The sequence below is a fragment of the Patagioenas fasciata genome, chromosome 2, assembly GCF_037038585.1.
Source record: "Patagioenas fasciata isolate bPatFas1 chromosome 2, bPatFas1.hap1, whole genome shotgun sequence".
Classification (NCBI taxonomy): Eukaryota; Metazoa; Chordata; class Aves; order Columbiformes; family Columbidae; genus Patagioenas; species Patagioenas fasciata.
The window spans coordinates 107,373,753-107,398,077 of NC_092521.1; the positions used below are offsets into that span (position 1 = coordinate 107,373,753).

At 40.5% G+C, this 24,325-nt stretch overlaps 1 protein-coding gene across 1 annotated transcript; it reads right to left on the reverse strand.

The window, feature by feature from the left end:
• Positions 1 to 11,561: 11,561 nt before the first annotated feature.
• CCDC201 (coiled-coil domain containing 201) lies at positions 11,562 to 15,975 on the reverse strand. The gene is made up of 3 exons (XM_065830376.2): positions 15,944 to 15,975; positions 13,753 to 14,320; positions 11,562 to 12,816 (listed from the first exon to the last, which is right to left on the reverse strand). The coding sequence occupies exons 1-3, from the start codon at positions 15,973 to 15,975 to the stop codon at positions 12,730 to 12,732; spliced, it is 687 nt and encodes a 228-aa protein (XP_065686448.1). The 3' UTR covers positions 11,562 to 12,729.
• Positions 15,976 to 24,325: the final 8,350 nt, after the last annotated feature.

Consider the following 24,325-nt stretch of genomic DNA (forward strand, 5'->3'; position numbering starts at 1 on the left):
CTGGCAAGACAGGTTAAAGTCCTTCAGTCACCCTACCAGCTGCTCCATGCAGTGATGGCACAAGTGTGAGTTTGCCTAGCTGGAGAAATAAACCAGAAACACTCTGACTAGAGATAAAGCTGAAAGCATGCTGCACAGTGTGGATTCCTGTGTGGAGAGTTAATATAAAAAAGATTCTGCTTCACCCCTTCTGCTGTAATCAGCATCACTAACCCCAGGTAGGGATATTCCCTTGGACCAACTACGGAAATAAGGCTTTTCAGTGCCCACCAGAATGAGCTATAGCTTAGCAGGGGGGTTGAACAATGTAAATGGTCCCTGTAGCATGGGTTCCAGGCACCTAAAGTGGCATCAACTGTTCAAATCTCTTTGTATCTTCAGCCACTGTGTCTCTCTGGTCCCAAAGATGGAAGAGAACCACCAACCAAATAATGTGCTCTTCACTGCAGTCCCTGAGAGCTGTAGGCACTGATGACATGAGTCTCCAGCCTTCACCACCACTAGGTTTACTTTCTTAAGTGGTTACTATCTTATGTTGATGACAGAAAAGGTAAATTCCCCAGAGATTAACTCTAAAAGCAATTTAAATATGGTAGGGTTTTCAAATATGTATTAAGGCATCTCATATGGAGGACATTTTGAGACAGTAGTAGAAGGCTACTGCTTAATGTATGGATCTGTCACATGGGTTAAATGCCGGGATGCACATGAAACTCCCCTTTCCTCCCCAAACTTTTCAGAAACAAGCCTTTTCACATGCAGTGGGGAGAAAATTAGGCAGTAGTGATGGAGAAAAAGTGAGATCCAGTTCCAAACCAGGGGAATCAGAGTTGGAGCCACTTGCACAACTTAGGGGAAAAGGGTTCATGAGAAAACAGCCAACAATAATTCATTTATATTGGTTTATACCTCATTGAATGCAATAGTGGATATTCTCTTTCACAATAGAGAGGCTGGATTTTTAAAGCAGCTACTGCTAATGCAAAAATGGAGGAGCCCTCGATGTTTCAAATTCCTGCTCTTTCTTTCTGAGGCTTCATGGAGGCTTTTCTCTTCCATCAGTATATTTGGCTGTTAGTACTAGAATTTAAAATGAGTCATATGACCCAGACCACAGTAACTTAAGAGGTCCATTTTCTCTGGTTATCCATCCTGCAAAGTGGGAAGTTAAAACTGGGGGACAAGCATGCCTGAACTGTGCCTGCTACAGGAACACAAGCTGGGCTTCAGCCAGAGCAGAAGACAGCAGCTTGAAATTCTCAGCAACAGAACAAGAGAGCTGTTACTGACAGTAAAATGATACGCTGTTAAAACAGGAGGGCACATTTTTCTGGATCATTTACAATTTTTTTCCACAATTAGGTTCTTTACTTCAACAGTGGTTCTTAAAAAAATAAACAGTTTGCCTAGTTTCTTTTGTCAAAAAATCTGTCCCTGCCTTTAGTCTCAGCGCATTTCTGATTTCATCAATATTACTGCTGTAAATAATTATTATAATATTGTTGCCAGTAATACCGAGAGTACTTTTTTTCAGGTTTCAGAGCCTCTGTTTTTTCCCCAGAGGATGGCAGACAGGACCGTGTGACTTCAGTCAATCTAGAGAGCTTGGTGCTTGCACAGAGAACTGAAACCAGGCAAGCTGCTGCTGGGATTCAGGGTAGCCTGAGCTATCCGAACATCACCACCATTGAATTAGTGCCTGAAAGTTACCAAGTGTGAAAGCTTTTGATGCTTGCTACAGACTTAATCTACATGTATTTACTATTTCAAAGTCTTTGCAGGGGATTCATAGTGAGGTATAGTCAAGTTCACGCTGTCCAGAGGAACAAAGATGCTCAGAAGTGCTGGTATCTCTTTGGGACCCCTGAACCTCTTGGTGTGAGGGGGGCAGGGTTTGCTTTCTGTGAGAAGAAGTAGGTGGATGTGGCCTGCCTTGACTTCAGTAAGGCGTTTGACACAGTCTCCCACAGCATCTGTACAGCTAAACTGAGGGAGTGTGGTCTGGATGATTGGGTAGTGAGGTGGACTGCAAACTGGCTGAAGGGAAGAAGCCAGAGAGTCGTGGTCAATGGAGCAGAGTCTAGTTGGAGGCCTGTATCTAGTGGAGTGCCTCAGGGGTCAGTACTGCGGCCAGTATTATTCAATATATTCATCAATGATTTGGACGAGGGAGTAGAGTGTACTATCAGCAAGTTTGCTGATGACACCAAACTGGGAGGAGTGGCTGACACGCCAGAAGGCTGTGCTGCCATCCAGCGAGACCTGGACAGGCTGGAGAGTTGGGCGGGGAATAACCTGATGAAATTTAACAAGGGAGAGTGTAGAGTCCTGCATCTGGGCAGGAACAACCCCAGGTTCCAGTATAGGTTGGGAAATTACATATTAGAGAGCAGTGTAGGGGAAAGGGACCTGGGGGTCCTGGTGGACAACAGGATGACCATGAGCCAGCATTGTGCCCTTGTGGCCAGGAAGCCCAATGGCATCCTGGGGTATATTAGAAGGGGGGTGGTCAGTAGATCAAGAGAGGTCCTCCTTCCCCTCTACTCCGTCCCGGTGAGACCCCATCTAGAATATTGTGTCCAGTTCTGGGCCCCTCAGTTCAAGAAGGACAGGGAACTACTGGAGAGGGTCCAGCACAGGGCCACAAAGATGATAAAGGGAGTGGAGCACCTCCCTTATGAAGAAAGGCTGAGGGGGCTGGGACTCTTTAGTTTGGAGAAGAGGAGACTGAGGGGTGACCTTATTAATGTTTACAAATATATAAAGGGTGAGTGCCACAAGGATGGAGCCAGGCTCTTCTCGGTGGCAAACAATGATAGGACAAGGGGTAATGGGATCAAGCTGGAACACAAGAGGTTCCACTTAAATTTGAGAAAAAACTTCTTCCCAGTGAGGGTGACAGAGCACTGGAACAGGCTGCCCAGGGGGATTGTGGAGTCTCCTACTTTGGAGACATTCAAAACCCACCTGGACATGTTCCTGTGCGACCTCACCTAGGCGTTCCTGCTCCAGCAGGGGGATTGGACTAGATGATCTTTTGAGGTCCTTTCCAATCCCAAACATACTGTGATCTCCCTTATGAGGAAGAGCATCTCCCTTATGAGGAAAGGCTGAGGAAGCTGGGTCTCTTTAGTTTGGAGAAGAGGAGACTGAGAGGTGACCTTATTAATGTTTACAAATATGTAAAGGGTGAGTGTCACCAGGATGGAGCCAGGCTCTTCTCAGTGACAACCAATTATAGGACAAGGGGTAATGAGTTCAAATTGGAACACAAGAGGTTCCACTTAAATTTGAGAACAAACTTCTTCTCAGTAAGGGTGACAGAGCACTGGAACAGGCTGCCCAGGGTGGTTGTGGAGTCTCCTACTCTGGAGACATTCAAAACCCACCTGAACACATTCCTGTGTAGCCTTATCTAAGTGTCCTGCTCCGGCAGGGGTATTGGACTAGATGATCTTTTGAGGTCCCTTCCAATCCGTAACATTCTGTGATTCCGTGATTCCGTGTGAGAAGAGCATGAAGACAAAGTAACTGTGAGACACAACAGCCTCATTTAGGCAAGTCAGCCTATGTGACACCTACTCTTAGGCAAATACATTATGCATTTTAGAGAAAACCAAAGGTCCTAACTCTATTTGCCAGCAGTTTTAAGGGAGAGCACATTTTGCAAATAGAGATGTGAAAGGGTTAATCCAATCTGTAATTATATCAAAATCACACTGGAGATAAGATTGAATGTCACGTGAATATTTGCCTGACCTACTGTATAAATAATCTCTGCCATCAAACACAGAAATCACACACAGTTACTGGATTAAAAAAAAAAAAATCAATATAATTAATGTATAATGAAACAAAGCAAAAAGCCAAGATTAGATTGTCAAGATACTTCCTAACAGATGAAAGCACAGTGCCTCTCTTTACGAATATTAATTTGACTGCATTCAGTAAATCACTGTGATTTTACCTTCTGCAGCAAAGCCACATGCAAAAGTATGAAACTTCTAGTGACCCACATCTTGGTGATGATGGGTCAGTTGTAAAAACTAAGACAGACACAGAGAAGAATTATTAGATGTCTCAAAAGCTTTTCTCTCATGAAATCTGATTGACCTGTTGTAGAAAAGCTTGTATGTGTAACTACAAAAGTGAGATTTTAACTTTATTTGTTGTTGCTGTTGCTATTATGATCAGTGACTGGTTGACATGGTAAACCTGACAAAAATAAACAACGCCCCCAACATCACCTTCTTTTTCATGTAATTTTCTACATTTTCACATATAGCACTTTCCCCCCACCTCTAATTTGATAATTTTATCAGTCTCAAAGATATCTATCTAGTGAAAACACATTCTGCAGAATTATTAAGTATATGCATAAAAATTCACCTTTAAAAATATCAATTCAAGTCTTATTTTTCTTTAACTCCACTGATTTTGCATTCTGAGAAACTGCAAAGGCCAATTGATCTTTTAGATATCATTAATCTGCTCTTTGTTTTTGTATGCCTTGTTCATCTCTTCTCCAAACAGAGTCATCACAGTCTTTTCATTTGGCCAGTCTCATGTAAGAGCTTTGTTCTGTGTTGTGTTTTCTTTAATCAGTTGTTATCATCACCCAGTTCTGGTCAAAAAAAGTCCACCTACTACTGAATATACTAGTCAAGGTCAGGATACAATATTGATTTGTATACTTGCCCCCTAACCTTTGTAGTACAATTTCCAATCCTACAGTCCAGTGGACTTTTTCTCAGCTCGCAGGGGGGCATTCAGGATGCCAAACAGCACTTATTTCTCCACTACGCCAATTCCACCCCTTCTTTCTTTCCTCTAGCACAGTTACAATTATAACATGTATCCACATTAGCATATCTGTTATAATTGAAGATATTTGATGGCAATTGTAAGCCTTATGTCCAATTGTAATGGTTTCCCTGTCATGGCGGCAAAGCCTGTTGCTGATGTTGAGCTATGGCTTATGTAGGTTTAGGGGCTCTTTTTTTTTTTTTTTTTCCCCAGGGAGGAGCACCAAGTGCTAAAGCGCCCATCTAATTTGTATGAACAGTATTATACAGCACCAATTTGATTTAATTGCATGCTGTATCATGCAATAACTTGTTTGGTGCTCTCTGGGCTGGGAAGTATACTTTGAAAGACATCTTGCAAGTGCTTTTTTGAATCCAGGTCCTCTCCCAGTAAATTTGTCAGCAGTGCTGCCCATGCTGCCCACTCCATACTAGAAAGTTGGATTATTTCATTTCTAGAAAGAGCTTTTGTTTTCCTGTCCTAGAGGCATGAGATATTTCTTTCCCCCTTTCATTGCTGGCATCTCCTCTTTTGGAGGAGATGTAAGATGTAAGCTTTAGGAAGGAGGCTTACGATATCTGCTAGTGAAAGAAGGGACAAACCTACAATGACATGAAGAGCTAAAAGCAAGCCAGTTAGAAGAGGACATGCAGAGCTAGGAAAGGCCAAAAGAACAAAATGGAGGACAATAAAAGGAATCAAAATGGCACCAACAGCAAGAAACAGGATTTTTTTTTTTTTTTTGATCCCTGTGAGTAATGAATGGTGTTTTTCCCCCTTCTTTTTTGCAGTTCTTCAATAAAAATGCATGAAGACAGAGAAACCCCCACAAAACCTCCAAGAAATAAAATTCCACAGATGTAAGACTGTGTATCACTGATCAATGTGATCAGTGCTATCAATGGTATCAACCATGTTCAATCTTATTTTTTAATGAGTACTTAGGCAAAGTAGAACAACTTTGACAGGTAAGTCTTAAAAGGCTTGACTTCACATTAAGTCTAGAGAGGGTGACTACTGCCTTGTGGCATACGACAGTTTCAAGGTCCTGCCTCAGATGAGAAGGGGATTTGAAATGCAGTCTCTCACTTCCACTAGTTTTATCCTGTGGGCTGCTGAAACTAAAGGCAGATAGGTATACCTCCTGCCTGACCGGTGTCTGCTATGCATCTCCTGTGCACAAGACCCATTTCAGGGTGGAGGGATGGATCTGGTGTAAAGTATTGCGAGATCACATGCATGGGCAGAGCCAGGAGGCTGGCAACCATGAGCTGCTGTCAGGCTCTACAGAGTTTGCGTGCTTGCTGCGACTGACTGCACTATCAAACAAAATTTCATTGTATAGGAGCATTAGGCACCCACATTGCAGTACAAGGACTGAGCAGCGTATCTGAAGATTTTTTGGGGTGGCCCCTACATTCTAGGTGATGTGCTAGGATCTGTGCCTAGGTCTAGTTTTTAATAACATTTGAAAATGTTACAGAATAGCTTCAACTGGTCCAACTTTTCTATGGGCTGCTAGGCTCAGTCAAAACTTCAATATGTTTGTTGTTTTTCTAATATGTCAGAAGTGTTGAGAAATGAGCTGTTTTAATAGACATTGTGGACTGCAACGACAGAGGGAGCTAAGGGAGACTTTTGTACTTGTGTGTCTTACAGAACAAAACACACTGAAGTACGGGTCATTGACACTGCTGTGCAATTTATTATTAAACATTTTGTCTGTAGCAGGACTGTAACTATGTTGTGATCTAGAAAAAAAAAAAAAACCCACCTGCTTTTATTTGAGAGTTTTCTACTTTTCCAAGTTATCCTAAAATTTTTCAGCTATGATCAGCAAAGAAGTAACTTGGTTACCAGTTCTCTGGTATTTAAACGTTAAATATGTTTAAAAATATGTTAAAAATGTGTGCTAAACATTTTTCTCTTCAATCTGCCCTCCTATAGAAGCACTGCAGCTGGGCAGAGCACTCCCAGCTCTGTCAACAGGAGTGTTGCTGTTGCTTTAGTGGGAACAAGGCTGAGCTCATAAATCCAGAGTGAAGACATTTCTGTCTCATCCCTCTGTTCTTGGTATTGTTTTTGTTCTTCTCCATCCAACATCATGCTTAGTCACCATCAGCAGGTAGATTGTGTAATATCCATTCAGAGACAAGGGTACTGCAAACAGTTCCCTAAGTCAAGGTCATAGCTTAGCTCCTGAAGGAAAAATACTGCCCTAACAGAGAATTGGGAAGGCACTTCCAAACACGTTCAGTGTTGCATTTGAAAACCAGGACAAAAGCAAGGCTCAAGAACCTGTTGCAATTCTGATTTGCATTCATCCATTCAGAAATAAAGAGTTATTTTATTTTACAAAATGCGGTGCCTTGGGGGCTATCTTCTCATAAGAATCTGCTGTCTGTAGTCCCTAATCTTTTTCAGCCTCGGCACCTGCAATCTATACTTAAGGTCACTAATAATTAGAGACGCCTGGTTTTTGGAGGTGTTTGACTCTGTGGCTGACACAGAGTTTTTTGTTGTTGTGTTTGTTTGTTTTTGTTTTGTTTTTTACTCTGTGTTGCTATTGCAATATAAATATGCCTAAAGGAACTTGCACATGAAGAAAATTGCTAACTAAACAGTAATTTGCCATTGTTGCCACTAGAGGATGAACATTAAAGAGCATTGAAACTGCATACTACTACTGCCTCTCTCAAAGCCTGTTCTGTATACTATAAAAGAAAACTAGCTTTAACATTAAACTTAGACATTAAACTCCAGTAGACCCAGGAGTCTACAGAAGAAACAAATGAAAGTGCATATCCTGTGAACAAAATAAATACTATTCTTTTTCATTATGGATATACTCACATATTGCACATGAGGTGCAATACTAGCAGTGTAGTTTTGTACATGTCATTTGATACATGTAGTTTCATATTCCCTAACATCCTGGCTTTTAAAAGTTGGAGAAAACCTCTCTTTAGGAACATCATTCACTAGGGGATAATATGTAGTTTAGTGCTATATAGGTCTAGCTGAAATCCCTTGGTATTCTAACCTATAACTAATTATTAGGTTGGTGCAAAAGAAATAACGGTTTTTGCATTGTTGAAATTTGCCATTTGATATTTGAATACATTCATAAATAAATGTGGTTATGCTATACATCATTTGAACGCACTTTTTTGCTTCTTTTTTTTTTCTGCTGACTTTTTAATTACTTTTTATTTGATATTTATTTAAACTATGACAATTATGTTAGACAAAAAGCAAATTTGAGCAATTTTTTAATTTGAATTCAAAATGGGTCATAAAGCAACAGAGACAACTCAGAACATCAGTAACATATTTGGCCCAGGAACTGCTAATGAACGTACAGTGCAGTGGTGGTTCAAGAAGTTTTCAAAGGAGATGAGAGCCTTGAAGATGAGAAGCATAGTGGCTGGCCATTGGAAGTTGACAACGATCAATTGAGAATAAACACCAAAGCTGATCCTCTTACAACTACATGAGAAGTTGCTGAAGAGCTCAACGTTGACCATACTATGATCATTTGGCATTTGAAGCAAATTGAAAAGGTGAAAAAGCTCGATAAGTGGGTGCTTCATAAGCTGGCTGAAAATAAAAAATATTGTCATTTTGAAGTCTGGTTTTCTCTTATTCTATGAAAAGAAAAAAACAACAAACCACCACATTAACCAATTCTCGATCAAATTGTGACATGCAATGAAAAGTGGACTTTATACGACAACCAGTGACCACCAGCTCAGTGGTTGGACTGAGAAGAACATCTAAAGCACTTCCCAAAGCCAAACTTGCACCAAAAAAAGGTCACGGTCACTGTTAGGTGCTGTGCTGCTGGTCTGATCCACTACAGCTTTCTGAATCTCAGTGAAACCACTATATCTGAAAAGTCTGCTCAGCAAATCTATGAGATGCACTGAAAACCGCAATGCCTGCAGCCGTCATTGGTCAACAGAAAGGGCCCAATTCTTCTCCACAACAATGCCCAACCACAAGTCACACAACCAGCACTTCAAAAGTTGAACAAATGAAGTTTTGTCTCATCTGCCATATTCACTTGACTTCTCACCAGCCAAGCATCTCGATCACTTTTTTTGCAGGCAAAATGCTTCCACAACCAGCAGGATGCAGCAAATGCTTTCCAAGAGTTTGTCATATCCCGAAGCACAGATTTTTACACTACTGGAATAAACAAACATTTCTTGTTGGCAAAAATGTATTGACTGTAATGGTTACTACTCTGATTAATAAAGGTGTGTTTGAGCCTAGTTATAATGATTTAAAATTCATTATCCAAACCCAGAATTACTTTTGCACCAACCTAATATAATACTGTTGATGTTGTATCAGACACAATTCAGAAAACCCCTGAAGCACCAATTAATTCTATTAATATTTTCTCATGAAATGCTATCAGAGGAATATTGTGACTTTTGCAAATTCATGGGGACCTAAATTAGTGGGAGATGGATACTATACAGTCTTCTGTATTTCTTTATAAACATTCCAAAGACAAGGAATAGAAGTGGTTTCCAAAATACTGATAGCCCTTAGTTTTATGCATCTGTCTGTGTGATACAGCTTCATGACCTGCAAAGACCCAGTCAAAGTCAATTCTATGCTACCACTATCAATTTTTTTTTCACTCCACTGAGGAAAGTCTCTGGGATTTCATTGGAACCAACTAATTCCATTAATCTGGCAGGATGGCAGCCCTGTTTTCTGGAAAACTTTTCCAGCATTTGCTGTTCTTAATCTTAGAAAGTTCTGGAATGCATAAACCCAAAGATTTCTTAGATGATAAGCAGCCATATTCCCCAGATTCCTCTTACATTCAATGTAGCCTGAAGCAGGTCCTGAGAAGGACTTTCCCAGCAACTACATCCCTGACCTGCTAAGGGCTGGAATTTGGCCCAGTTGGCCTTTAATAACCTTTCCACTTGGCCTAGCATCATGAACTTGATCATACTAAGCAGACAAAGGCACTTAGGTATATGACAGCTGAGTCTGATTTTTGGCAGAAGACTGACATCAGGTATCAGAGGGTATCAGCAAGTCTGTTGGTCATACAAAACTGGGAGGAATGGTTGATATACCAGAAGGTTGTGCTGCTATTCAGTGAGATCTAGATAGGCTGGAGGACTGGGCAGAGAAGAACCTAATTAAATTCAACAAAAGCAAGTGTAGGGTTCCTGTACCTAGGGAGGAATAACCCTATGCATCAGTACAGGTTAGGTGTTGACCTGCTGGAAAGCAGCATTTCAGAGAAGGAACTGGGAGTTCTGGTGAACAACAGGCTGACTATGAGCCAGCAGTGTGCCCTTGTGGCTAAGTAGGCCAATGGTATCCTGGGCTGCGTGAGGAAGAGTGTGACCAGGATGTTGAGGGAGGCTGTCCTCCCACTCTACTCTGCCCTGGTGAGGCTGCATCTGGAGTATTGCATCCAGTTCTGGGACCCCCAGTTTAAGAAGGACAAGGAGTTACTGGAGGGAGTCCAGAGGAGGGCTACAAAGATGATTAGGAATCTGGAGCATCTTTCTTATGAGGAAAGACTGAGACAGCTGTGTCTGTTCAGCCTGGAGAGGAGAAGGCTGAGAGAGAATCTTATAAATGTTTATAAATATCTGAAGGGTGGATGTGAAGAGGATGGGACCAGACTCTTTTCAGTGGTGCCCAACAATAGGATGAGGGACAATGGGCACAGACTGAAACAACGGAGTTTACATCTGAATATGAGGAGAAAGTTCTTTACTTTGAGGGTGACAGAGCACTGGAACAGGCTGCCCAGAGAGGTGGTAGAGTCTCCTTCTCTGGAGTCATTCAAAACCCACCTGGACACATTCCTGTGTCATCTGCTCTAGGTGAAGCTGCTTTAACAGGTGGGTAGGACTAGATGATATCTAGAGGTCCCTTCCAATCCCAACCATTCTGTGATTCTGTATCATATGGGCAAGGAATTCAGCAGTGAAGACCAGGCATGGAAGACAGACGACCTCTATGTTTTATAAGGAAGGAAGCCACCAGAGGCCAGATTGGAGAAGACACTAGATGGAGACATTTGGAGATCAAGGAACTGGATGGGCTCAAGAAGGAGCCAAGATTGACTTTGAGAGGTGATTGGTAGAGAGAAAACCAGAAGTGGTATCAAGACTTTCTGAGACCAGGATGAGAAGCCTGAAGAAGGAACAAGAGTAACTGGCTATCTGGGAAGGTACAAATAAACAAGAGACAGAACTGGGTCATTTGGATTAAGCATCAGGTCATGTGGCCAGACTAATATGTACTTGTTCTAGGAGTAGAGGAGGATTTTATGCTAACCTTGCACTTGCCTGATCTTAGTTCAGTCCCTGGCACAAATCATAGATGCTGATGAAATGCCTGCAAGCTCAAGGGGAATAGCAGCACATCTGCAACCATGCCTATTTTATCTCAAAAGCAGCTTGGGATTTACATGAGCCAGGAGCTCCCTGGTTGCCAGAGGAACCTGTGAGGGCCAGACAAGCAGCCTGGGTAACACACACAAACAAATACCAGAACACTACACTAACTAAACATCAAACCATGTGAGTGTGCTTTTTCTGTTGACCTGAGAGGAAACATTGCCCCACTGCCTGGCTACCGCAGAAAGCCAGGTCTGAGGACAAGTCTGTTCTACTGAGAAACTCTGAAGTTTCACTTCAGGAATCATTAGCAAAATCATCCTGATTCCTTTTAAATCCTGAGAGAGTTTGTAAAACCACAACTCCATTTGCATTTTTGAGCATAACACAGCTGCTATTGGTTAGCCTGTTTCATAACATTGGCAGGGGCCATGCTTCAGCTTCTCTGCCATCTTGGACATGAGATATTACAAGTTCGGTGTATGAGAAGGAAAGGGAAAAGCTTCCCTTGCCTCTGTCCTTAATTTGCAGTTTTGTTTGAACAGGGATGCTCCTCTTTGGGGTAATTAGGTAGTGCAGAGGACAGGCTGCAAAACCAGAATGGCCGGGAAAGCGCATATGCTAGAGCCACACAAGTATAATGCTCTGTGTGCACAAGTGGTAAATCTGTTTTGAGTGCCTGTTGCTGACACACCAAAGATCACTTCGCAAACGCTAAACTCTGCCTAAAGAGTAAGTAACAGACAGCAGTAGGAACTAAGATGAGCACTATGCTTTTTGCATCACTTCTTTACTGTGCTGCTGTGAGCTGAATTGCTATTTTACTAATACAGCTGTCAAGGAGATACCCTTCTTCCCCCCGCATGCAGTAGCTCCAGAGAAAAACAGAAAACCCGTACCCCCTCAAAACACACAGCTGAGCATTAGGGACCTTCAATGCATCAGAAAAGTGCATTTGCCATCGGGGGCAGGGGCAAAGTAATTTTGAACCAAAACTTCAAAACAAACTGTCATTAATTAGTAATCTCTAGAGGCTGGCCTCCCTCCTTGGTGCCTCTAACTATTTCCTCATCTCCTCAGCTAGCAGCAAAAACATTCCCGATTGCATCAGTTTTGATTACTCTTTAGATGAGGAGATTCTCCTTTAGCTAACCATGATTGCACTATGTGTGGCCACTAGGACTTTGTCACTTAAGGAATGTCAGCAATCCTAGAAGATTTGAACACTACACAAAAGAGTATAGTTTGGAAGAGCTGTGGCACGATGAAGAACGATTCTTAGATAAAGTTCTCCTTCCCTTGCTTGTTCCAGGCTTTCAACCATTATAAATGAACATTGGCTCTCATGGACAGGCACTTCTTAATTTGTACCTAACTCTTCCTAGATTTAAGAGACAGAAATAATCACAAAACGAACAAACATTTTGGAATGAAAGAGGAAGTTTAGCAGGCACTTCAGTTAGGTGTGCAATTTATCTGAACCAGCTGTTCCCACAGGCAGGATGTGATAGCACTAATTCCATAAGTAGTTCAGTCAAGCTTCTTCAATTGTCAGTTCATGTTCAGCTGCTTCCTGAATGTTTTTAAGTTGTCGAAGAAGCCACTGTCTTTCTTTCTGCCTCTGTTATAGAAAAGAAAATGTAGTCAACCTAATCCATTCAGGTGTCACCTGCTTAAAAAGAACCACCACCACAAAAATAACATCAAACCAAAACAATAAAACCGTACAACATACACAAAAGCATTATGAACTCAGCTGGATTTTGGCTGAAGTTTTCAATTTGTTTTAAGTTGAGAAGCCTTTACTCTTAGAGCAGGCAAGTTTTCCTGAACATTCAACACACCTATGAACAATATGGTACAGGGGAAAAAACAAACTAGAATAGAATTTGATGGCTTCAAGCTGATGTGACAGCCTTCAGAGTCTGAATCTACTGCCTCCCTATCCTTTCTAGGGGCTTTCCACAGCCAATAATCAAAGTTCCAGGAAACTGAGCTCTTCTGCTCCACAGAACAGAAAAATAAAGATCTGTATAAGGTCTATTAATTTAAGCTTTCCATAGGAAACCCCATGCTAATCAAAGTACTGCACACAACACCCCATTAGCAATGACTGACATTCTTTTTATAAAGTAGTATGATTTGGATTGATCAAGGAAAGTAGTAGATTTGTTTCTCCAGTTTTAGTTAACTTGCCAACACTAGAAAACCTGAGAATTTAAATCACTGATTTCTTCCCATTCTTAAGTTTATCCTAAAGAAAGATATACTAAAAAAGTGTACTTTTGCACTAGTGTACACAAGTAGTCCTGCAAGTTCACAAGCTGAAGCAAATACTGGTTTGGAAGACTGCATTCCATCCACTCTGTGATAAGGAATGATACCACAGAGTCTAGCAGGTTATGACTCAATTAATAAATACATGTTCTTGCTGCTGAAGTTGTGGAGATGTTCCATAACTAAAATTATCCCGTATTACTAGAAAGACCTGTATATATTCAATATCGGTGGGAAATAGTATAGTTTAGCTATTTCATAACTAAGAGGAAACAATTACCACAAGAGCTTTATCAATTTTCTTCTTTCTGGTTTTTACTACTGGCAGATCTTTTATCCCTGGTATTCCAGTAACAAGCCATGAAGGTCCACTCTTGGGAGTTACTGTAGCCTCCTCAGATGATTTGGTGGGAGCTTGAGTCTCTACATTTGCAACAACATCATCACTTGGTTCTTCATTTGATTCATCAGAGGCCAACACCGTTGAAAGCCTCCTTCTAGAAAATACAACCTGAGAGCTTTGGTTTGTCTCTTTGTTCAATTCTTGTGAGTCAAACACTGCTGAAAGCCCTTTTGGGGACATACGAGGGATAAATGCTTCAACACGTACTGATGATACTTGAGCTAATGTTCTACTTAGATTTGACTTTGGCACTGGAGATCCATAAGTTCTCTTACTGGCATCTTGGTCCTTAATTGACTGATTTGTCAGATCTGTAAGAGATGGCATTGTTCTTGAAAGCATTGAGTCCACTGGAGTGCTGTGTTTCACCATTCTCTTTTTCAGAGATCTTTTAACATTCAGAAAAGAATCTTCTTCCTCCAACATCCTGAAGTCAGGTTTATTGCTTTAAGAAAATAAGAAGAGAAAATTGTGTCATTGCTTACATAGTGAGAGTTGCTATGTATGGTGTTCAGGTGCTGCAAAAGCAAATCCAAGATATTCTACTTTCATATTTGAATTCTGTCCAAAAATGGAATTTATTCTTTTTATAGATCAGTGTTCTTCAAAGGTTTCGAAGAGCCATGTCAAAAACAACATTAGAAGACAGCTTGACACACACACAACACTTACTCCTGCCCCAGATACTCCACATATGCTAGAATTTTTTAAGGTAGCTCATTAACTGCAACATCATTAAGACTGTGCTTTCTCCTTCAGAGTATACAAATAATATGCCTCTGGGGTTTCAACTGCTAACACTTGGTAGGTAGATGAAAACTGTTACATGCCAGAAGAATCACCATAACGTAGCTAAAATTCAAGTGCACTAGAGAGATACGTGAAAAAGTTCTGGACTCAAACAAGCATCTCTTACTCCAATTACCATTTTACTTCTCTTATTTTCTTAGAAGGGGGTTCACAAATCTATCATTCCCTTCTAGTTACTTGACATTTGCCTTACCTCTGCTGATCCTAAACTTTGATCCTAAAAACACCTATGTTTTGTGCAAATCTGTTTTCAACTGAATTTACAACAACGGCAAGGTTGGTTTTGTTAGCAGCATTTCCCCTACCCATTTGTTAACTCCCAACAAAAAGGGACTTGACTTTTTACCCGTGGAGAAGCCTAAAATAAATATATCCAGATTGAGATATATTTAAGATAAATATCTTAATTAGATGAGCAGTTAAGTATTTTTAGTAACTGTTGAACTCTTTGCTTTCATGAGGCAGTTCAGATATTTCACGCAGGTTGATTTCATGAAGCTCATCAAGGGGGCAATATGTTTTAAGTGCCCATATTCTAAGCCCTGTAGATCAAAGGCCTTGTCAGGGGTTGGGAGGACACTACAACAAAGAGAGGCACAGGAGGACAAGGAGATATATTTGCTGGAGTTAAAGGCATCAGTTCTCCATTCCTTGCCAGTGTTTTGCACCTGTCTGAGTTTAGTAGATTTTCATATCCACTTTGTGTTTCTAAAGAACAGGAGACAAGAGATACAGCACCTTTTTTTTTTTTTTTTTTTTTACTTTTTAGCCAGATTGACTTCCAATAGTCTTTATTGTAGAAGCTTACTGACAGTATGCTTGCATGATTAAACTGGGAGAGGGAATAAGGAGTTTGCAACCACCACTCCCACAAGCCTATCCTCAGCTATATATTTCGATACCTTCCTCTTACTCATTAAAATTTAAATGGCCAATTAAAACCTACTTTTAGTTTAAACTTAGTTTTTAAAGAATGTTTTAACCAAAGTTTCTGAGAAAAACATTTTTTTTTTAAATTTCACACTTTCTCATGATTTAGATCTACAGATATATATACCAACAACAGCTTTTTCTGTTCATTTGTTTCAATAAAACCATTAAAGGAGGGGAGAAGTGTAAAAACAACAAATACAGATAAACCATTTAAGATTCTCAGAGTCTACCATGGAAAAAGTATCCTTCAGCAATTGCCAAATTAAAAAAACCCCAAACAAACAAGCAGAAAACAACCAAAAAACCACAGCCTTACCCAACCTACCAGTTTCCCTGATCTCTTCCTCTGCTCTTCATGTGATCTAGCTTCAGCTGCTACTTCACTCCAGCTGGCTTCCCAACATTCTGTGCTGCAGAGACACATTTAGCATTTTTCAGGAGTTTCAGCTGTGCTGCTAACTGAATAAACTACTAAATAGAAATCTGGGATGAATTAATCACAGGAAAATGGGCTAGCCAACTTATCTATGTGCTATGTTCGTTGCTATTTATTCTCTGCTGCTTGCTACCTATTTCAATCACAAAAATACATCCAGTGGTTAATTAGCTTCACATGGCTGCTTAAGGCACATTGAGGATCTGTTACAAGATAAGACGTATATTGATGGACATATGTATGTTGATAGAATGTATCTATTCTCATTCTGTTTTTATTTTCTTGTTGCTTCTCTTGCCCAAAATATAAATGAGAAAACAAATGTTAAATTTGCCATGAAAACCTCTTCTATTAGGAAAACAGGTAGTGATAATCTGAAGTTTATTTTACTGCAGTCTGAATGTAATGGTGTTTTCAGCTAACAACTGTGGAAATACCAGCATTTTCTCTTGAAGGAAGTGGTTTAGAAATATCAGGTCTTAGATGAGAACTGTATTGGTCTGAAATGCTATGGTTCACATTAAGGACCATAATTATTGGTGACAGAAAAGCAACCAAAATGCACCAGCCCTGCTGAATTGCAAATCAGCTCTGTGGTGGATGGTAGTGAACAGCTGCTATCACAGCATTGTAGAGCAAGAACAGGCAAGAAGTAGCATGTGCACAAATGTTGGGGTAACCCCTTTTGACAAAGCATTACTTGTGAACCTTTAAAATCTAAGCTGATCAGACAGACCTAATTTCAGGGCTCTATGTAGGTGACCTGAGGTTGTAGGGTGCATCTAGTGCAGACAGGGATGAAGGGCTGATCTTGCTGGGATTTGAACTTGTGGTTCCAGGCTGTCTGGGCATTTCAAGCCTAACCATAAACTATCCTTTCTTGCTGCATTAATAATTGCACTATGAATAGAGAATTGGAGCTACCAGTTCAATATTGACGAATAACAGTTTGTCAGTATATGGGGAAAGTTGCTAGGTTTAAATTATGTGCCCCAAAGGAACTGAAAGAGAGCTTGAGAAATGGAGGCACTTTACAATCACATGGACTGCACAAGTAAACATCCTGGAAATAAATAGTCTGTCCAGGATAAGATATTTATTTCCTAAACTCCCAGGGGAAGTTCCTGCAGGAATATTTTGAGAACTAAACAAAAACTATTTTTGAGATATTTGTGGCTGGGCCAAAAAAAAAAAAATTAAAAAAAAAATTAAAAAAATCTCAGTCCTTTATAAACATAGAAGAGGCTAGACCAACCCTTACCTCATTTTGAATATTAGTAGTTAGTTTTCAAACTAGTGGGCTTGTGGCTTAGTGAGCAAACTGACCAGGTCAGTCATACTGTAGCACCTTGCAGAGCTCAGCAAGCCAGTTCCTTATATAGCACTGAGCGAAGACTGATGTCCTGACGTGGTGTTGCAATGTTTGCACTGCCCTGCTGTGTCAGTGGGACACAATATTGCCTCTCGCAGTGAGGCAGTGATGCAAAAAATGCTGCACAGCATGAACCTGCATAAGAGGCTTTCTGGTGGGTCTGAGCAAAATTTACATCATTTCACTGGACCCCTTCAAAAACTCCTGGCCTTGTCTTCCAGCCTGTGTCTTGCCCGCCTTGCCATACTTGCCCTCACTTTCTAGTGTATCCTTTTTGTGGCATCTCACAGTCCACCAATGCTGTCTGTAACTGCATCATCTGTAGGCCTACCGTCCATGGCCTTTTCCTGCAAACCTCTTCAAAAATAACCTTTCCTTTTCCTGCAAAGCCATTACTTGCCATTTCCTCTAGTTCCTTACCAAATGTTCTCAAGATATAAATTAGGAGATTTGGAAGTTGGTCTCACTGTTAGCCATGGTTTCTCTTGTGTCCTACAGACTTAACTTTTTAATGAAGTGGTAGCAGGATGTTACAGAGAACGGGAAGAACGTAACTATGCAGAGATCAGACAGAAAAGAGTCCAAAATTAATGTAAGCATGCAGAGCTCAGCAGACCAGCTGCAGTGATGATATTATCCTGACCTTGGTGTGTCCGTAGTCTGGACATGAAACACCCAAGCTCTGTCATGAGTAGCACCTTGAAGGCTTCTTGCATCTTTCAAAGAATGACACATAGTATGTCCTGCACTCAGGCCTATTCATTATGAACCATTCCTTCACTAAAATTATAATCCTTGGTACAACCTCTTCCTCCTCAGCATTATTGGAGCAAGAACTCCATAGGTCTAGAACCATCTGTTTGGTCTACGTTTACATATCTTCCACTTTTTTTGCTGTATTATGCAAGATGACACACAATTCTAGCAATATTATTATGCACCTCCATATATATGCTATCGAACCTCCCACTGCCTTATGTTTATGACTTGAAGAATACTTTTGTTGATCTCATTTTAGGAGATAACTTCATCTCCCTTTCTAAATTTGTTCCAAAATTACAAAACCCACATAGGAAATGATTTAAATGTTTTTACTGCATCCCCTTGTGGGAAACTAATTCTTAATACTTTTACTTCCAAAACCAACAAAAGTGAGGACAACAGAAACAGCACAGTGTTTTGTTCAAATTTCAGCCTTTTCATTCCAGTTCAAATACACAAATTCACTTCAGAGACATGAGAGTTTGAGGAAGAGGACAAAACTGGAATTACTTTTCAGTTTACCAAGGAATAACATACATACAGGAACATGAAGAGATACTTTTTCTCTTAGTGTTCTAGTCTAGTGTGAGAGAGTGTGCTTCTTCAATTGCTGCTCTAGTATTCATTTCTTCATTTCTCACACTGACGATGTTGCTGAACAGTTTTCCTGAAGGGAACCAGGATGCTGAACCAGCCCTTAGCTCATATGCTTCCCTACCATATTATATTGAATTGGATATGTAATTGTAGTTTGTGAAGTCACGAATCTTGCAAAAGTGTCCAAGCAATTAGGAGCCAGGTGCAGCCCTTCTTGGGCAGGACAGTGTCAGGCCTTTTCCCTACTCTTGCAACTAGTCTGATGTTTTTTGGTGCAGAGGGTGATTCCACAAAGAAGTACACAATAGGCAGTAGGAGCTGGTAAGTGGAGCTCAGCCCTCTACTCTGTCTACCCATGGTAGGATGACCTATGTTTGGAGAATTAGAAGGAAGAAGGAAGAGTCAGAAGATGATTATATGTAGTGGTGGGGAGTAAAAGGAGGGTAAAAAGAAGAAGAAATGAACAGAGGCACACAGAGGTGAAAATGCTTTCCTGAATTTAGAGCCATGTGGAAAGAATAAATTAGAAGAAAGATTAAAGGAATAGGCAAGACAAAGGAAAAATAAAAAATAAGGGCAATTAAACTGTATTTGCTAAATTATTTATTAATAGAAGACTTCGGCCCTGATTATGAGTTTTTTTATGGATGAAGCTCCATTAAGATGCAAATCTGAGTCAAGTTCCCACAACCTATTCTTCATTTATCTGAGTTTTGTGTATAGGCAAATCAAACAGGCATGGTCTAAGATTGGTCATCAGGCTGAACTCCTGGCTAAAAACATGAGTGGAACATCGCCTTTGTTGACACGAAGGCTGAAACCAGCAGGGAGCCTCATCATGAAATAACCTTTGCAGATGTAGTGCCTCCCTTGCTCTTTCCAGCATTATGGCAGAGCGGGTCATGCAAAAGGAGCAGAGCCTCTGTCCCAGTCAATCACAAGCTCCCTGGGCAGCCACAGACACTGACATGGAAACAGTCCACCACTTCCTGTGGACTTGGCCTCTTTAGGTACATAAAACTGGAAAGAGGAACCTGGTGGGACTTTTCAAAAGCACCTCAGCACTTTATTTCCACTTACTTCAGTAGGAATTACATGCCTGAGCACTATTGAAAATCCCAAGATTCATGATAGGGTATGCAGTGAAGGCAGTAATTTTGTATATGTGTTTAGAAGACACGAATAGGATAGATTTTTTTTTCAGTTGGAAGGGACCTACAAGGACCATTGAGTGCAACTGCCTGATGACTTCAGGGCTGACCAAAAGTTCAAGCATGGTATAAAGGGCATTTTCCAAAAGCCTCTTAAACACCAACAGGCTTGGGTCATCAACCACTTCTCTAGGAAGCCTGTTCCAGGGTTTGACCACCTTCTCGGTAAAATAAATGCTTTCTAATATCCTCTGGAAACCTCCTCTGGTGCAGCTTTGAGCCACTGCCACACATCCTGGCACTGCATACCCGGCAGCAGAGCTCAGCACCTCCCCCTCCACTTCCCCTCCTCAGGAAGCTGGAGAGAGCACTGTGGTTGCCCCTCAGCCTCCTTCTCTTCAAACCAGACAAACCCCAAATCCTTAGCTGCTTCTCAGAGGACATGCCTTTTAGCCCTTTCACTAGCAAAACCCTTACTGAAACCTCCAGAAACCAAGGACTATATGAATTCTTTGTGGTCTGTTAAACAAGCTTTTCAATGCTTACACAGCACTTACGTACATTTAAGAACTTGCTCTCCAGCAACTTCAAAGTTTTTGTCTCATAAGCAGCATCAGAGGAAGGCTTTAGTGAAACCTGAACAGATGGTTTGGGGGTTTCATAACCTATCAGAAAAAAAATGGCTGTGTACTGGCAATACACCCATTCATAATGTGTATTTCAGGTTACATATTTACACATTTTGAGTAGTGTACCTCTGCTATGACTGGGTCTGTCCAGCTTGACAACAAATCTGATTTTGCACAAAACCACAATCTTGATATACTAAATGTGTTTCACAGCTGCTCAGAAAGTCAAACCCTTATTTAAATGTCTAAATCACCTTCCATATGATTAATTTCAGTGAGAGTTTGAGGAACAATGAGATTTGGCTCTCTGAACCATCACAAATATTCTTAAATGCTTTTAATGTAGATGTTGTTGTTATAATATTTTCGGCTAGGTTCACCAATTGCAGGAAATTGGAAGTAGTATTCTAACTGCCATTTTTTTTCTGCTTAAACATAACATTAGGACTGAGTAAACAAAAGCCTTAAGGAACACATCTTTATCCATTATAGACAAGTTCAGTGCCACATCCTCCCTCAGCATGGACCATCTCTGCCCTAAGATGCAGTGCTTGATGTCTATGTGAGAGGAGAATTAGGTTGTACATATTTAAAGATGCTACTATCTTAAGACCAATTATAAAACCTTAAGACATTAAAAATTGTTGCCTCTCTTGGTTAAACAAGGTTATAATACACAAACAGCGACTCTGAAACCATTGTGGGAATGCCAAATTGAGAAAAGTATATTTTTTATCTGGTGGATTAATATTTGATTTCAAAAAGTCTAATTGCTTCAGTAGTAAGAAACTAGGTACACTTTGGTAGCAGTAAGGGTCATTGACATTGATAAAATCAACCTGCTACCACCTGCCTTTGTAATTACGTCAACAACTCCTCTTCATTATAGACTTACCCACTTCACTGTTACCGGAGTCCCACAATGTGTTCTACCAGCATGTTGTTTATTCACTGGACGGTGTCCTATACACTTTCTACGTGTTTCTACATGCTAGAAGTCAATTTGAGTTAATATTCAACTGGGACCTTTCCTCAGTAACTTGCTGTGTGTTTTCTGATATGACTGCTCTTTTCTAATTATGTTGGCAGTGCTGCTGAGGAACACATAATATTGTTGCCAAAGTTCAATAAACATACAGAGTAACTATAGAGTTTGGAGGAAAACAGTCAGTGGTGCTTTCATGACCTTTGGCAACAGTATGAGCAAAGTTTGGCTAATGCCAAACATATGTCTAACTTCAAATCTCTCAGCAACAAGAAAATGATGGATTTGCTTTACTTCATTACATCTAACAATAAACAAAAAAAAAAAAAGTCATGTTTGTGCAGTGCAGTAGCGTGGTCAGACTGAGTGTAGTACTGTGCAGGAAGTCAGGCCAGATGAATATCAATGGCGCTTTCTTATCATATTGGAATCACACAGATGACTGCCCAGATAGTCTGAGATGAGGGAATGCTAATGAAGTCATTGGAGTTCCACTGACTTAGTGAAGCAGAGCATTTGTGATAAGGAAGCTCATCTGCTTTGTCTGTGGTGCTGTAGTAATTGACATGTTTCTCTCTATGACTATGCTTAGTAAATGGACTATGCTTAGTAAATGGAAAGGTAAACATTCATAATAATCGTGGCTGCTTCATCACTAGCTCCTTCTACTGCTTCATTGTGAGCTCACTATGGCTAAATCTAATAGTAGTGGACAATGTCTGGCTAGAAGTATAGAAGTAGCATAAGCCTAGGGAGGATCATATTAACATAATAGTAAAAGCCAGTTTCTATTCTCTGAGCCTTGAGCCTGAAAACCTATGCAAATTACTGCTGCAACTGATAGCAGAAATAATCTTCACAGGATTGGATGTTTAGGATCAGATCAGGACTCCTAAGAAGCCTGGCTGTACCTCAAGATCTCCATCCTCAAATGATTTCTCCACAGTTCAGTGGGATTTACTGAGAACTAGAATTGTCACAGGCAATTTCCATAACCTGGCTCACTTTCCAACTATGTCTTTCTTTCCATCAGAATGACCCAAATGAGAACATGGTCCATGACTGGTACCTATATAATTGTTTCCTTCCATTGAACATCATGTTACACCAGCAGGAACAGTGCATTAGGTGACCCACTGCCCTAGGGAATGGCTGCGGAACTGGTAGGCTTTGATATATATACTGTGGCAATACATCAGTAATGCCTGGATAAGGTACACAATGTTCTCATTTTCCATTTGACCCTTCCCACTATCTAAAATCAACAATATCCTCTGGTAACATTTTTGGACAAGAACGCCTGTTCTCTCTGAAATTTCTCATTCAGGGACTGCATTTCTATAGCACAAACCACCCACAACTGGAACTGGTGTTCTTGTAAAAAACTGTTACCAGAGAACATAAGCAACTCACCATTGATACAACCTAATTCTTTAAGCAGAACAAATTCTCTGTGATTTTGTTGCTCAAGTGATTCAGCTGTTTAATGGGGCGTGGCAGAAAAATGTTTCCAAGTACCTGACCTGGGTTATTAATCCAGAATATACACTATCTCATTAACAAATGTGTGTGTGTGTGCATATTTTATATACAAGCAGAGATAGCTCTGTGTGTATATACATTAAATCCTCCAAAACCATACAGGCAGTGTTGCACATTAAGAGAAAGACTTAAAATACCAATGTGGCACAATTGATCCAATGAAAGATGGAGGCCAGATTTTCAGTTTGTTTATGTCCTTTTGACTTCAGTGGAGCTATGCTGATTGACACTAATGAAGATCAGCCACACTGTCTTTCAGAGGGGAAGGAGAAAACTAAAAAATGGCTACATAAGGCCTCAAACACTTCCCACTGGTGTAAGGACAAACAAAGAATGGTTCCATCCCATTCACTGTCATCAAGATAATTCTGTATAACTCACATGATGCTCTCTAGCCTGCAAGAGAAACAGCTTGGGAGCCTTAGTCTAGCACTTGGAATAGGAACCTTTGTATCTGAGCCCAGGCTGTTTTCCATCACAAGGGACTCTGCATTTCCAAGTTATCTCAAGGCCTATCTGCAAGGAGAGGCTTGACAGACCTGAGCACCTCTGCTTTAACTCTGAACTGGCCAGGTGGAAGTCTGCTGTGATTTGGAAGTGGTACAAACTACTTTGGTTCTGTGCCCAAACTTATAGAGTCTCTCATGAGACATGTTACCTGATACAAATTTATCACTTTTCAAATAAATTTTAAGTTTAACTTATGCAATTTTACACTTAGGTTAGTACTGTATCTTGCACAATATACACTGTCTACACAATCTACACCTGGCCCAAGTAGCCAATTATTCCTGGCTTGTGGAAAGGGAGATATGATCTTCCCTTCCCTGTCTTTTGGTCTACGTGGCCAGTATTTTGCCAGTATTTGCACATGTTTACTTTCCACTGCTTGCACAATTAACTGAGAGCTTGGTCCAAGCTGGCTTCTGCTGTAGTCAATGCAGAAAGTCAACAAGACTCACAAGGGAGCTAAATTGTTCCCATAACGTTCTTCAGTTCAAAGCAATTGTGAAAGTACAATTGCAGGATTTCTAGATGCATGTTCATATCCTTAAAACTGAGAAGTTGTAGTTGGACCCTTGGAAAGGCAGCTTGGTATAGAATAATGATATATTTGATTTACAAAAAAAAACCTTAAACCAAAACAACAATCCCAAGCAGCTCTTTATTCAAGCAATTTTTTCCTTTATTTTTAATTTTATTTCAGAAATCATAATAGTGCAAACACTCAGT

Coding starts and splice junctions, on each gene's coding strand:
- CCDC201 (XM_065830376.2), bottom strand. CDS start 15,975: ATGAAGAGCAGAGGAAGAGATCAGGGAAACTG. Junction 14,321..15,943: donor GGAAGAGATCAGGGAAACTG/GTAGGTTGGGTA, acceptor ATTTTCTTAAAG/CAATAAACCTGACTTCAGGA. Junction 12,817..13,752: donor AAATTGATAAAGCTCTTGTG/GTAATTGTTTCC, acceptor TTTCTATAACAG/AGGCAGAAAGAAAGACAGTG.